This window comes from Meleagris gallopavo, chromosome 5, assembly GCF_905368555.1.
Source record: "Meleagris gallopavo chromosome 5, MGAL_WU_HG_1.1, whole genome shotgun sequence".
Classification (NCBI taxonomy): Eukaryota; Metazoa; Chordata; class Aves; order Galliformes; family Phasianidae; genus Meleagris; species Meleagris gallopavo.
The window spans coordinates 29,845,478-29,858,807 of record NC_139408.1 but is presented as its reverse complement, the minus strand read 5'-3'; the positions used below and the strand labels follow the sequence as shown (position 1 = coordinate 29,858,807).

Here is a 13,330-nt window from a genome sequence, read left to right as displayed (position 1 = left end):
ACAAATGCTGAACCTGAAAATCAAATAATTTGAGGTCTTTTAAAATACAGTAATTCACTGGTTTTAATATGGCATTATGACTTGTGCCATCTTTATAAAAAGATGCACTCTCACCCTCCTATTATCTCCTTCTGATTTTGTCTATATGCTTACAAGCTTTATTTATAATGAAATATTTTGTCCAGCATAAAATGTGGAAGAACACTAGAAGAAGAACACTATAGTGTTCCGAAAAGCTGTATTCTATCCTCAGTCTGTATTGTGGGTGCATTTCCTAGAGTGAGAGACAAAGTAGCTGTAAAGCAGCTGGATTTTTAAGAACCATTTTAGAATACTTGTGTTGAATTTGGTTATAATTTAAATAAATCAACAGATTACTTTAGAAAAGAGTATGTTATAGGCCTGTTATCAAATAAGACAATGCCTGCCTGAAAGTTTGATGGGTCTGTAAAGATAACTCAGCGAAACGTTTACTATATTAGAGATAAATTGCAGGTAGACACTGACTGTCACTTCAATACAGTGTCCACAGTTATTTGATAATAAAATATAATCTCTACAGTATTTATTTAATAGCATATCTGGGTAGAAGATTATCGTTATCATTCTAATTTGTTAATCTCATTTCTTTTCTAGGTTGAACCAAACACAAAACTTTTTCCTGCAGCTTTTGTACAGCCTACAAGCACTAACTTAATTCAGTTTGAACTTGGTAAATTAAAGGTATTAACTATTTTCTTTAAAGATGCTCTTTTAAATCTATTTCCACAGAAATTCCTGCTGAATTGAATTTGTTTAGGAAGATTGAATTTTTGACAAGACTTTTCATTTGATTAAGATGCAAACAAATTACTTATATATATATATATATATATAATACTTTCATGAAGGTAGTTGTTCATATATTAAATATGTATTTGTCACAAAAACTGGAGACATTTGGGGAGAGCACAGTATCAGTAGTTTTTAAAATACGTTGGTTACGATAACTCATATTTCTGTGAGTTCTTTGCTATTAATAAATCACTTTACATTTTGATATTATAAGTTTATTCATAATTAAACATTACAAAAATAATTCTAATACTCTTTGTTTCAGAATACCATGCCGTTATCAGCAGCAATTTTTAAAAGTGAGGAAAGAAATCCTGTTCCTCAGTGTCCCCCTCGCCTTGATGTGCAAACAATTACACCTGTTTTATGGAGTAGGATGCCTAACAGCTTTCTAAAAGTAGAAACAGAGCGCGTGAGTGAACGTCATGGCTGGGTTGTGCAGTGTTTGGAACCACTGCAGATGATGGCACTTCATATCCCAGAGGAAAACAGGTACATTTCCAAGGAACTAAAGTTGGAGGATGTTAAAACTAGGGTTGGTTAGAATTTGTCATCCTATCTTCTATAGAGTTGTATTTATGAATTTTAAGTAGGTAAAAGATACCAGACAATTTTAATGCCATGTGATGACATTAGCATAAATAAGGGAAAGCATAACTGCTTGATATCTTTAAAATTTAACGTAATCTGTCTTTAAATCTCTAGACCTTTAAACACAGAGATATTGTAAGACTGAAAAATATAAAGAACATGCAAATACAATTCTGCTGATTTTTTTTTTTATGTTAAAACCAGGTGATCTATTTCTGTTTCATCTGCTTTGAATTTAGATGGATTAATTTTTTTTGCTCTTATTGACAAGATCCTGACTTCCTTATATTTTGTTGTCTTCAGTGATGATAAAAAAAGATGCGTTAAAATATCAAATATTGTAACTAATGATAAATCAACCTATAAGCAAAACTGAAACAGAAAAGTCAGTATAAAAGCTATGGATTTAAGTTATTTTTGTAAATTAATAGTCAATTTTATTTATCATTAATAAAAATAAATTCAAGAAAAGAGCAAATAGTAACAATAATACTGTGCTTCATTGAGGGGGGGGGAAAAAAAGACATCTACATCTTCAGCATTCTGAATACATGACTTTTAAAAATGAAGACATGATTTACTGTAACTTCCAAAGAAGCTTCACTATCATAGATCTTTTCATCCTTTTCTATGCAGTGCTATTTTAAATAATCTCATTGAAATACTACCACATTTGCTATGGGATTCACATGATAAGGTTTGTTAATATCATTTCTAATGGTTTAAACTAGAACAGGCTAAAATGTGCATAGATTATAAACTTAAAAAAAAAAATCATGAAATTGATGAGTTTTGTTCTTTTTTTTTGTATAACAGATGTGTGGATATTTTGGAACTATGTGAACAAGAAGATTTGATGAAGTTTCACTATCACACTTTAAAACTTTATAGCTCAGTTTGTGCTCTAGGTAACACTAGAGTTGCTTATGCACTTTGTAGCCATGTAGATATATCTCAGTTATTTTACACAATAGATAATCAGTATTTACCTGGACTCCTACGTTCTGGATTCTATGACTTGCTCATTAGTATTCATTTGGACCATGCCAAGCAAGCCAAGCTCATGATGAACAATGAATTTATTATTCCAGTTACAGAGGAAACTCGAACTATTAAATTATATCCTGATGAAACAAAGAAGCATGGTTTACCCGGAGTAGGGCTTAGCACTTGTCTCAAACCAAGCTTTAATTTTTCTACTCCTTGCTTTATTGTGACCTCGGAAGAACATCAGACATCCAGCCCAGAAATTCCCCTTGACACACTTAAATCCAAAGCGATAAGTATGCTGACAGAGGCGGTACAGTGCAGTGGTTCTCATATACGAGATCCTGTTGGAGGACATATTGCATTCCAGTTTGTTCCTGTTCTTAAACTCATAGCAACATTGCTTATAATGGGAGTTTTTGATGATGATGATGTGAAGCAGGTGTTAATCCTCATTGATCCCAATGTCTTTGGAGATAACAAGGAAGAAACAGAAGAGAGGACAGAGAAGGAAGAAGTTACACAAGTTGAAGAAAAAGCTGTAGAAGCTGGAGAAAAGGCAGTAAAAGAAACAAAAACACCTACAAAGGGCTTATTGCAGACAAGATTACCAGAATCTGTTAAGCTTCAGGTGACCATTTAATATAACGTATTATATGTGCTGTACTATCGATGAAAGAAAGGTAATACTTTGTCTGTTCTTCATTTTGAAAATTTTGGAACCTTAGCTGTCTTTATTCCAACCTGCCATATGGCTTCACCTTAATATTGATAATAATTAATATTTGATTATTATGCAATTTTTTCTATGCACTGTCCTCATACTCAGAATAGGTACTCAAATATTTATTTATTTAATACATGTATTTTAAAAGAGAATTAATATTTGTGTTTTGAGAGCATGAAGTGAAACTATGAATGGAACAGAGTATTAACGATGAGCATAAAAAAACTATAGGCATTTGTCACCATTATTCTATTAAAGAAAAAAACAGGGAAAAAAAACTGATTTTAACCATCTGTTCCAGTACATATGTGCTATAGCTATTCCTCAATTAGTGTTAATATATTAAGCTGTTGAACGTACCTGTTTTTCTTACTCTAGATGTGCCACTTACTCAATTATTTCTGTGACTGCGAGCTGCAACATAGAGTGGAAGCGATTGTATCATTTGCAGACCACTATGTATCAAAACTGCAATATAATCAGAAGTACAGGTATAATGAACTCATGCAAGCCTTGAACATGTCTGCTGCTTTGACTGCCAAGAAGACTAAGGAATTTCGATCTCCTCCACAAGAACAGGTAATGTGACAGAATCCAAACATTAATCTAATGATAAGAGTTCTGACTTCTATACTGCCATGGGAGCTACTAGAGAACCAGAACTGAATTTGAGATAAAATTTATTAGGATGCCACAATATTCTGAACGTCAAAATGTCAGTACTCTAGAAATCAAGTTCTTGGGTTTCTCAAGAGCACAGACAATTTGAACATTATCATCCAATGCTGGGGAACTATGATTCTGATGGTTCTAGAAGATAAGTTGATAAGTATGTTGCATTGACTTGAAATTAGTGTTGTGTTGGCATTAGTATTCGAATGCTTTTATTTTCTACATTGAGGAAATAGTTTTATTAAGTATGCTGTATTTTTATGACATACCAAAAAATTACAAAGGAATATTGCTATACTATTTTCATTAATGTGTGTTAAAATTTTCTGTTTTATGCTGATTCAAGTATGGCTATATAGTAGGATGTGTTTTAGACTCAGTACATTTAACATATTTAAATACCCTTGAAGATTAATATGCTGCTGAATTTTCAACTGGGAGAGGATTGTCCCTGTCCAGAAGAGATTCGGGATGAACTATATGACTTCCATGATGATCTTCTAATTCACTGTGGTGAGTAACAAGGTGCATCAGATCAGTTATCAAATAAAAATGCTTCCTCTCTCCCTCTTTTTTCTTTTTTTTTTTTTTTCTTGTAAATGTATTTTTGTCTGCGTGCTGATATTTCCTGAAAAACTTTTGTTACATGCTATCAAAATATACAGGAAGCCTGTGACATTGTTTCAAGTTTCATTGTTAAGTATTTATTAAATATTTTCTGGTATTTTTCTTTTAATATATTGGTTTTAGACTCAATTAGCAACAGCAAAAATCATCCAAAAAAGAAGGTTGGGTTACCTTAAAAGATTTATATAGACATGTGTACATGTGGAAGTAGATAAAAGGAATTGAAATCGTATTATGCCTGTGAAACTTAGCAGTGGCAAATTAAATAAAAAATAATAGATACGGGATGATGGTGCTGCTTTAACTGAGTTTTTGGATATATACATAAAAGTGATATCCATTATAAGACACTATTGAAGTGAAGCTTACAGTATGAGTTACCTGCTTTTCCCCCAGAGATTGAACCTGAATTTCCTTAGAGTATACGCAAGGCTGAACTAAATAAAATATTCTGTGCAACTTCCATTGATTTACCATGACACTAGCGTTTATAATCAAGTCAGTCAATTATCACTGCTTATTCCCAATAATCATGCAGTTAAAATTGATATACTCAGACTTTTTCATATCAATCTTCTTGGCATTGTGGTTATTCTTCCAGTGCCTTTCACAGTCGTATGGTTCATGGCACAAATCTTGTTCAAGAAGAGGAGAACAGGGTCATTAGAGTGAGTTGACAGCATCTAAAATTCTTCACTAGGAAGAGCATGATAATGTTAGTAGTTTCTTCCTCCTACTTCCTCAGTTTGCTTGAGGTCACTTTTAAATGTTTGCTGATACAGTCTGTTAGTTCTTTCTTTACTCATTACCCTTAAAACCAGTTTTACTCCATTTGTGTTATTATATTATTTTAGTGACAAATAATAAACTGTGATTACTGCCGTGTTAGTAGCCATAATGAGTCCCATGATTCTGTACTTTTTGCTTAAGTTTCTGCTTGTGATCGTATTTCTGGGTACGCTGTTAAAATCTCCAGCAACCATCTAGCTGTGAATTTGTGATAAGCCAATTACTTTAGTTCGGCTAGCCTGGAACTCAACATAAAATGGGTTAGTATTTAGTTTGTGTTTCATCAGATTCTCTATGAGGACATCGTGTGGGATGATATTAAGATTTGTATCTGTAAGTCTAATTATGTTATGGGTGGAAATTAAGTTAGTTTAATGTGATTTGCTCTTGACAATCCTATGTTGGTTGTCACTGATCCTTTCTTTTTAGTGTTTATCAGAAACTTTGTTTCTTTTATTTCAGCATTTTTCTTTCAAGCATTAAAGTGAATGGTCCATATCCTTTCAGCTACTCTATATTCTACCCATTTTTGTTAAAAAAGATAACGCGGTCTTCATTATTCAGTTAGCACTTGAGCATGTTTCTCAACGGTTTCTCAAGGTTTTCAAAGATATTTGGCATCACAGAGCTCTCTGAGGACTCCAGGATGAAGGTTACAGAGATCCCACCTTAGGTGGAAATACGTTTCTTGTTACTGTGAAGTCTTGTTGCTGGTAGTATTTTAGAGGTGTACTTTTGTTTACTGCTTTATTAATTTTTATGTCGAAGGAGATAGGAAAGTAGTCCAGCAATTAAAATACTGTAATGTTCTTCTGCATCCTAAACAGAACAATGTTCATGACTTTATACAGATTTATCATAGGGGATTACACGGAGAAATACTTCATAAATCTGCATCCTGGCTTAGTCTTGAAAATCAGTACAGAACTGTTACAGCTGCAGATAAAACTGAATATGAGTTGTGCTTGGAATATTTACACAGCTTTTTAATACTAAGTGAACTTCGCAGTCTAAATGGAAAAATATGTATGCAATCATGTAATTAAAGGCTTCATCATAGCAAATATACACAAATAGTCTGGATTAAAGTTATTCAGGCAGTCTTAACCCTAGCATGTCCTAACTGTGAGTGATTAAAGTTGCCAGCAAAATAATAATCCTCTATCATAATTTTTGTGTACAATTTCTTGGTTGTAAACGAAACAAATTTAGAGCAATCGTATTGTATAATATCAGTTTTACACTTAGCTGGTTCTTTTGCTGGGTTAGAACTACTGGATTATAGTGCACAGACCTCTACCACTTGAATTAAGTGATTAACAAAAAGCAAAACTAGCTGGTCAGTTTCTGAATGGGTTGCAGCTCTTAGAAGATGGAGAATGAATGATGTCTGGTACGGAGCAGTGAATAAGATGCTGCTTTCTCTACTCTGATACTGTCTTAACTACATCTCCCTCTACCCAACTCTTATAAGGCAGTATCTAGAGTACTCATCCAGGCCTGGGTCCCCCAGCACAAGAAGGATGCAGAGCTCTAGGAACAGGTCCAGAGGAGGGCCACTAAGATGATCAGAGGGCTGGAGCACCTCTCCCATGAAGAAAGGTTGGGGGAACTGGGCTTGTTTAGCTTGGAGTAGAGAAGGCTCCGAGGAGACCTCATTGTGACCTTCTAGTACTTGAAAAGAGCATATAAATAGGAGTGACTGTTTACATTGGTTGATAGCAATAGGACAAGAGGGAATGGTTTTAAAATAAGACTTGATATTCAGATTAGATGTTTAAAGGAAGATTTTCACTCAGAGGGTGGTGATGCACCAGAACAGGTAGCCCAAGGAGATTGTGAATGCCCCATCCCTAGAGGCATTCAAGGCCAGGCTGGATGTGGCTCTGGGCATCCTGGTCTGCTGGTTGGCAACCCTGTCCGTGGCAGAGAGGGTTGAAACTAGATGATCTTTGATGTCCTTATCAATCTAGGCCATTCTGTGAATCTATGAATCATCCCTGTGTGTCTCTTCTTGTCTGTCTGTTTCAGATTTTCAAGAGTTGTCCAGTCAGTTTCTTTTGCTTCCAAGCCTTAGGCTATGTTTTCCAGTGCCAGATAATTTCTTGATTTCCTTAATGTCCTTGTCTTCTTTCTCTTCTGTCTCCTTACTTCCTCTTCTTATTTCTTCCTTCCTGTATCCTTCCTTCATTCTTAGCTTTTCATTTTGCCAAACCATTCACATTTTTCTCATTCCTCTAATCCCTTATGTAGGCTTAGATTTCAGTTTCTAATTCATTCTCAATGACTGCCTTTGTTTTTTTTGTTCCTAGTCACTTAGTCACTTAGACTCTCTCCTTGTGAGCTGTCACTTGCATACTTTCTCCAACCAAATACCACATTTCAGTTGTTATTCTCTTTCTTAGTTTCTTTTTGTATTATCAATTATAGCCTCTGTAGGTTTTTTTCCCCATCTTCTCAGGCTCGTACCATTTTATTGTTCTCTATGAAAGTCTTTTCATTTTCTCGGTGCTAAGAACCACATTCACTTTGACCAACCAGCCAAACAGCAAAAACTTAAATTTTATCACTGCCCAGTTAGCTCTGGTCTGAAGAAAACAAGCTTAGCTGCTCTGTGCTTGTGATTGTGATATGTGGTACCTGATCATCGCTAAGAGGTGTGAAAGATTTGAAAATAATTTGGTTGTGAAGCAGTGAAGTTAACTGTAGCGAACTACCTGAAAAACAGTATCCCTTCAGATACATTTTATTTTTCAAGGAAAATTCTTTATTGCTAGTAAAACATCTTCAAACATCTTCTCTTTAACAATTTTAATGTCAGTTAATAAATTTATTTATGGCTGCTAAATATCTCAAAAGTTGTACTGTATTGTGGGATATAGTCATATATTTCTTTAGCTTATGTTATGCATTATAAAATAATGAGTCACATATTTAATCAAACATGAATCTGAGTCAAAACTAATTGACATAACACAGTAGTCAAAAAGACACCACCTCCTTAAGTAATATAAATCTGGGTGTAAGAAATGTGTGTACTGAAATAAATGTATTTTATTTCTGAGAGGTGGTGCTGCAGCTAACATCTTAAAGTTGCTGGCCTTAACACGTTTTTTTTTTTTCCTATATGAAACTTGCTGGTTAAAGAATTGCCCTGTAGATACTTTGTATTTTTGAAATATTAAAAGCATTCATCTTCAAATGTTAAGAATTTGTTCTTATTATTTTTATTATCTGCTAAGGTATTCCACTAGAAGAGGAGGAAGAGGAAGAGGAAGATTCCTCCTTGACTGGCAAGCTTCGTTCATTAATATACAAAATCAAAGGTCCACCAAAACCAGAAAAAATAGAGCCCAGAGAAGAAGAAGATAAATCGCCTAGTAAGTTTTATTCCTGTATATGTACTTCTGTGATGCAAGTGTTGGAAATATTGTGTTCTTGTTTTCATTTTTTGTTGTTGTTGTTGTTTGAAAATGAAAATCTGCAATAAAAGAAAGGGGGCACAGTGAACTTGACTCAAGAATTCTGAATTTGACATGTTTGTACTTATAGTTTGTGGGGTTTGTTGTTTTTTTTTGTTTTTCTTTTTTGTTTTTTGTTTTTTTTTGAAATCCAAAACCTTCCTTCTTTACAGCCTAATTCTATTTTAAATTTCTGTTCCTTCATAAGAAACTGTCTACTACTCAGTACCAAGATGTGTGACAGGATTCTTTTCCAGTTGCTATTTTATTTTTTAAAGGGCTAGCTTTTAACATGCAAGGTTTTGTTTTTGTTTTGAGTTCTGACCAATTGATATGGGATAGGTATTTCTTCTGTGCAGTCTCAAAAAATAGGTAGTATAGAATTTATAGCCTTCTGTAAAGAAGATAAAGCTATACCAGATTGTTACTACCTTAAGGCATATAATTAAGGTAGCATTGAGACAACTGTTAGAATAAGATTGCAAGATTGAAGTTGGAGGAATTCAGTGACATACCTTTGTTTGATATGCACTTCCATGTCAGATGCCACTTAGTCAGACTGACCATCCACTGTCATCTGTTGCACAGCAACAAAATGTAGTGGAATATTGGTGGAAAGGTTAAACGTCTCCTGCTATACCACCAACATCCACTTCCATAATGGGCCAAAACAATAACATAGGAGGCATTACTTTCAGAGCAACCCTTGTATATGTGTTTCTGAAGTTAAGGACCTGGGCAAAATTCTGTCTAGATATTATCAGTATGGATGTCTCCTAAATTGGAGAGACTCTGTTAACGTTCTGGACTATCTGTGTTTGTGCTATCTTACTATCAGAGTAAAAATGCTTCCTGACGTTCAGACAGATCCTCTTGTATTTTAGTTTGTGCCTCTTGTTCTCTCACTGAGTACCACATAGAAGATCCTGGCTCCATCTGGTTTACATCCTCCTTTCAGATACGTAAATATACTTATGAGATTCCACCTGTAGGCCAGACAGTCTCAGTTCTGTTGAATGGTACCAAGCAGATAGTTTAATGAGCTTTCTTTTTAAAAAGCCTTCACACTACTGCTGCAAAGCACTGCGAAGGTTGACGAGTGTTGATCAGTTCATAACATATATATATGTTTTATATACTTTATTAAAAGAAAACTTCAAAGTTTGAAAGTTGAATGTTTTTACTCTTGAATTCAAGTTAGTTCCTGTGGAAAGAAAAAAAAGAAGTTGAAGCCGAATCAGATATTGCTGAGCATGAATTGATAGAGTATGAAATGTCACTTTAGATCTGCTGTCCCTAGCTTTTTCTGTCCTGTCCCCAAATTTTGCTCATCTCCAACCTATTGTGAGGAGAGATTTGGAGATACAGCCTTTTGATGTTGTGCCAGCACAACTCAGCGATAGCCAAAACACTGGTGTAATAGCAACACTGTTCTAGCCACAGGTAAAGAGCCCAGCACTGTATAGACTGTGTGGAATGTTATCTCCATCCCAGCCAAACCTGAATGTGTGTTTGCAAACCATTTTTGGTTCTATAAAATGCTGGATTTTCAGAGAAACCAAGCGTGTTCATGACAGTTTAAAAAAAAAAAAAAAAAAGTCATAGTAACTGATCACTTCTTCAGAATGTTTGGAAGAATGTTATTTAGTTGGTTAATAAATTTGAGGAATAATAATTGGTATTAACTAAAGAACTGATAACTGCATGCAGTTGATGAAAAGCAGAAAGTAGCCTATTGCATATATGACTAGTGTCTCAAAGATGCACTGCTTTTAATTAAAGGAAGCACTGAAATAAGAAAATGGTCCAGATAACTTTCTGCTAGTGTTTGTTACAGGAATTACTTCAACTTCCTTGCTACCTGGGAGCAAAACAGAGCGCTTTTTTTTTTTTTTTTTTTTTTTTCAAGTTGCAGATAGGAATGCCCTACATGCTAAATTTATCTCAAGTTCTGTTTGCTTCAGTAGAGTGGCAGTTTGTCATTATTTCATTTTTGCAGTATTTTATGTTCCATTTTGAAAATACATTTTTGTCTCTAGTTCTTCCTAATAAATTATTTACCGTGATTGGTTCTGTTGCTGGCAAGGAAGAAACTGTAGCAAAAGAAGTGTATTTATTCCTTCCCATATCTCAGGATATATGTGCATGCAGACAGATACATGCATTCACAGAAAGATTCTGAAACCCTTGGAATCACAGACTTATTATTCTGAACTGTATTCCTTTTTATGTACGTGCTCATGCCCTGTTCTTCATTGGCAAGATACTTCTTTTACTGTTCCTCTCAACTAAGTGCTTTTCTGAGCTACTTAGAGCAGGTCATTTGATTTTCACTTCCAAACTTTGCCTCTGATTAATTTTATATATGCTACAAATCTCTATGTTTGTTTGTTTTGTTTTTCTTTCATGTATTTTCTCGTTTCCAGTGTTTTCCTTAGTAGTGACTATATATGGTGAGTAATGAGTTCTTCCATTAGAATGTAAGTTTTTGCTGAGTGTGCTCCTTGCCTTTGTCAATTAAGTTGTTCTTTTTTTTTTTTACCAGCTCTAAGTTTCTATATTATCCAGCTAATATCATGTGCAGAACTATGCGAATGAGTTGAGGTTGGTCTTTCAATTAACAGTGTTAGAAGGTGCTTCTTTTCTACTTGCAATTTGACAACAGATCTTTGTACGTACTCTGGACCATTAATTTCATTTCAGACAATTATTCCATAAAGAGTTGTGTAAGATTTGACAATAAAGCTGTTTTGTAAGTCAGAACATCTGTTACATGATCAGCCTGTTCAGTCTTTAAAGTCCATGCAAATGTGGTGTTTGCTTTCTGAAACAACAGGTTACGTATTTAATACGTACTGGGGCCTTGAATAGTAAAAAATGCAAGTTGTACAAGTGATACTACGGAACCTGTTTTTCTAGATACTTCAGTATTTCTAGATATTTCAGATAATCTCTTCAGGCTGAAAGTCCTACTTAAAATAATATATAACATTAGTGTACATATGGACATTCATATGCATATTGAAGTCACTCAAAGGATAATGGAAAACTATAAGGAAGTAGCTGAAAACTGAATTATGTAATCCACATGTGAACTTCCATCGTCTCTCCCTCTATCCCTCCTCCTCTCTCCACACCAGGAAATTTGGAATTCAGAAAGTGAAAAAAAAATAATAATATGAAGTATCCCAATACTTTTATGCATAAATGAAGAAGTGGTGTGAGTCGCCTGTACGTATTGCTACTGCTGAAATTCTCTGTCCTTGACCATCTGATCATGTATGGGTATAGGGTATGAGTATTCCTAATCAAGGCACATGGAAGGAATTTTTTTCTACAAATAAATTTTCCTTTCCTCTAATCATGTGTTCATTTCAGCTCTCAAATAGAGAAGAAGAATGCCAGCACGTTAAACTAGTGTTAATGATAAATTTATAAAATATATTTTTAAAGCAAACTAGAACTCTTGATTATAAACAACAAATTATTATCAATTATGGTGACAGGACTTCCAAGACACTAAAATCTGAGAAGCATTAACACTTCTTATAGGAAAACCTTATCAAAATTAGAGAAAGTATGAAAAACACAGGACAGTTGTGCTTACGTATGGGTACTTCTGCACAGAAAATTCAAGGAAACAATTTGTTTTACATTTGTTCATTTCATAAGAATGTGTTTCCTTTGAAGTATTATGTTTGTACTAAAAATTATAACAATCTTTTAGTTACATGATGGTTAACTCAAGCGTGTAAAATTGCAGTAATATCTGACTCAGTGCAAATACTTTTGCAGCTGAACATCCACTTAGGTTGATTTCAGTGCAATAATTAGGAGAATATGCCATAGTACTGAAAGAAGAAACTGTCTTGATTGAAGAAAGTTAGTGTTTTCAAAAAAAGCTTGTTATATTTTTATTCACAAACTGAATAGAGCTGTCTTAATAGAATCTGTCTCCCACAGAGTTACAGCCTGTTTTTGTAACAAAATCAGGGAACTAATGATTGTTTTCTATTAATACACCATCGAGTAAATTATAAGAGAGAAAAAATAGTGATTGTAAAGATATCCTCTTCCACTTAGCATAAACAATGAATATTTTTTATAACGATAGGAACACGCTTTTAGTTTTCAGGTAAAGTTCCTAAACTCAGGGCTTACAAAGATTGTTTTCACTGCCACTGTATAACAAATATATTCAACACAGAACTGATCCAAGCAATATGGGTTGTGTGCATCAAAACAGTACAAATTTTCAGAAAATACATTCCGAAGTGATAGTGACTTTCCCAAAGTAGTTAGGAAACAGTTAAAATTCCCTCTCATAAGTCATTTTGCCTCTCTTGTTAGTGCATATGCATCATCATACAATTCTGAGATGTTTCCAGGTAGGTTGTCATCTTTTTAAGAGAGTGGAGGTCCCTTGTTTGAGCAACAAAATAGCTAAACATTCATTAGATGCATGAATCACAAAAACTTCACAAGGCATCTTATCACCTTATCTTGGCCCTGGGGGAGGGGGGGGAAGGAGACTGTTTCATTCTCTTTTTTTTTTTTTTGGTCAGTTTTGTAAACTTAGAACAGATATTCTTCGTCTTCCAGCAGAGCTAATTATCTGGTTGAGCTAACTTTAATGAATATT

General features: G+C 34.2%; 1 protein-coding gene across 1 annotated transcript in view; it reads left to right on the top strand.

Moving 5' to 3' along the window:
* Window positions 1-13,330, top strand: part of RYR3 (ryanodine receptor 3) — a gene marked incomplete at its 3' end in the record, with an annotated part of 190,716 nt that overhangs the window by 88,113 nt on the left and 89,273 nt on the right. Inside the window, 6 exon segments of the mRNA NM_001303211.1 lie at window positions 637-723; window positions 1,100-1,326; window positions 2,242-3,043; window positions 3,518-3,718; window positions 4,222-4,324; window positions 8,470-8,607. Of these exon segments, the coding sequence (NP_001290140.1) occupies window positions 637-723; window positions 1,100-1,326; window positions 2,242-3,043; window positions 3,518-3,718; window positions 4,222-4,324; window positions 8,470-8,607 (1,558 nt within the window).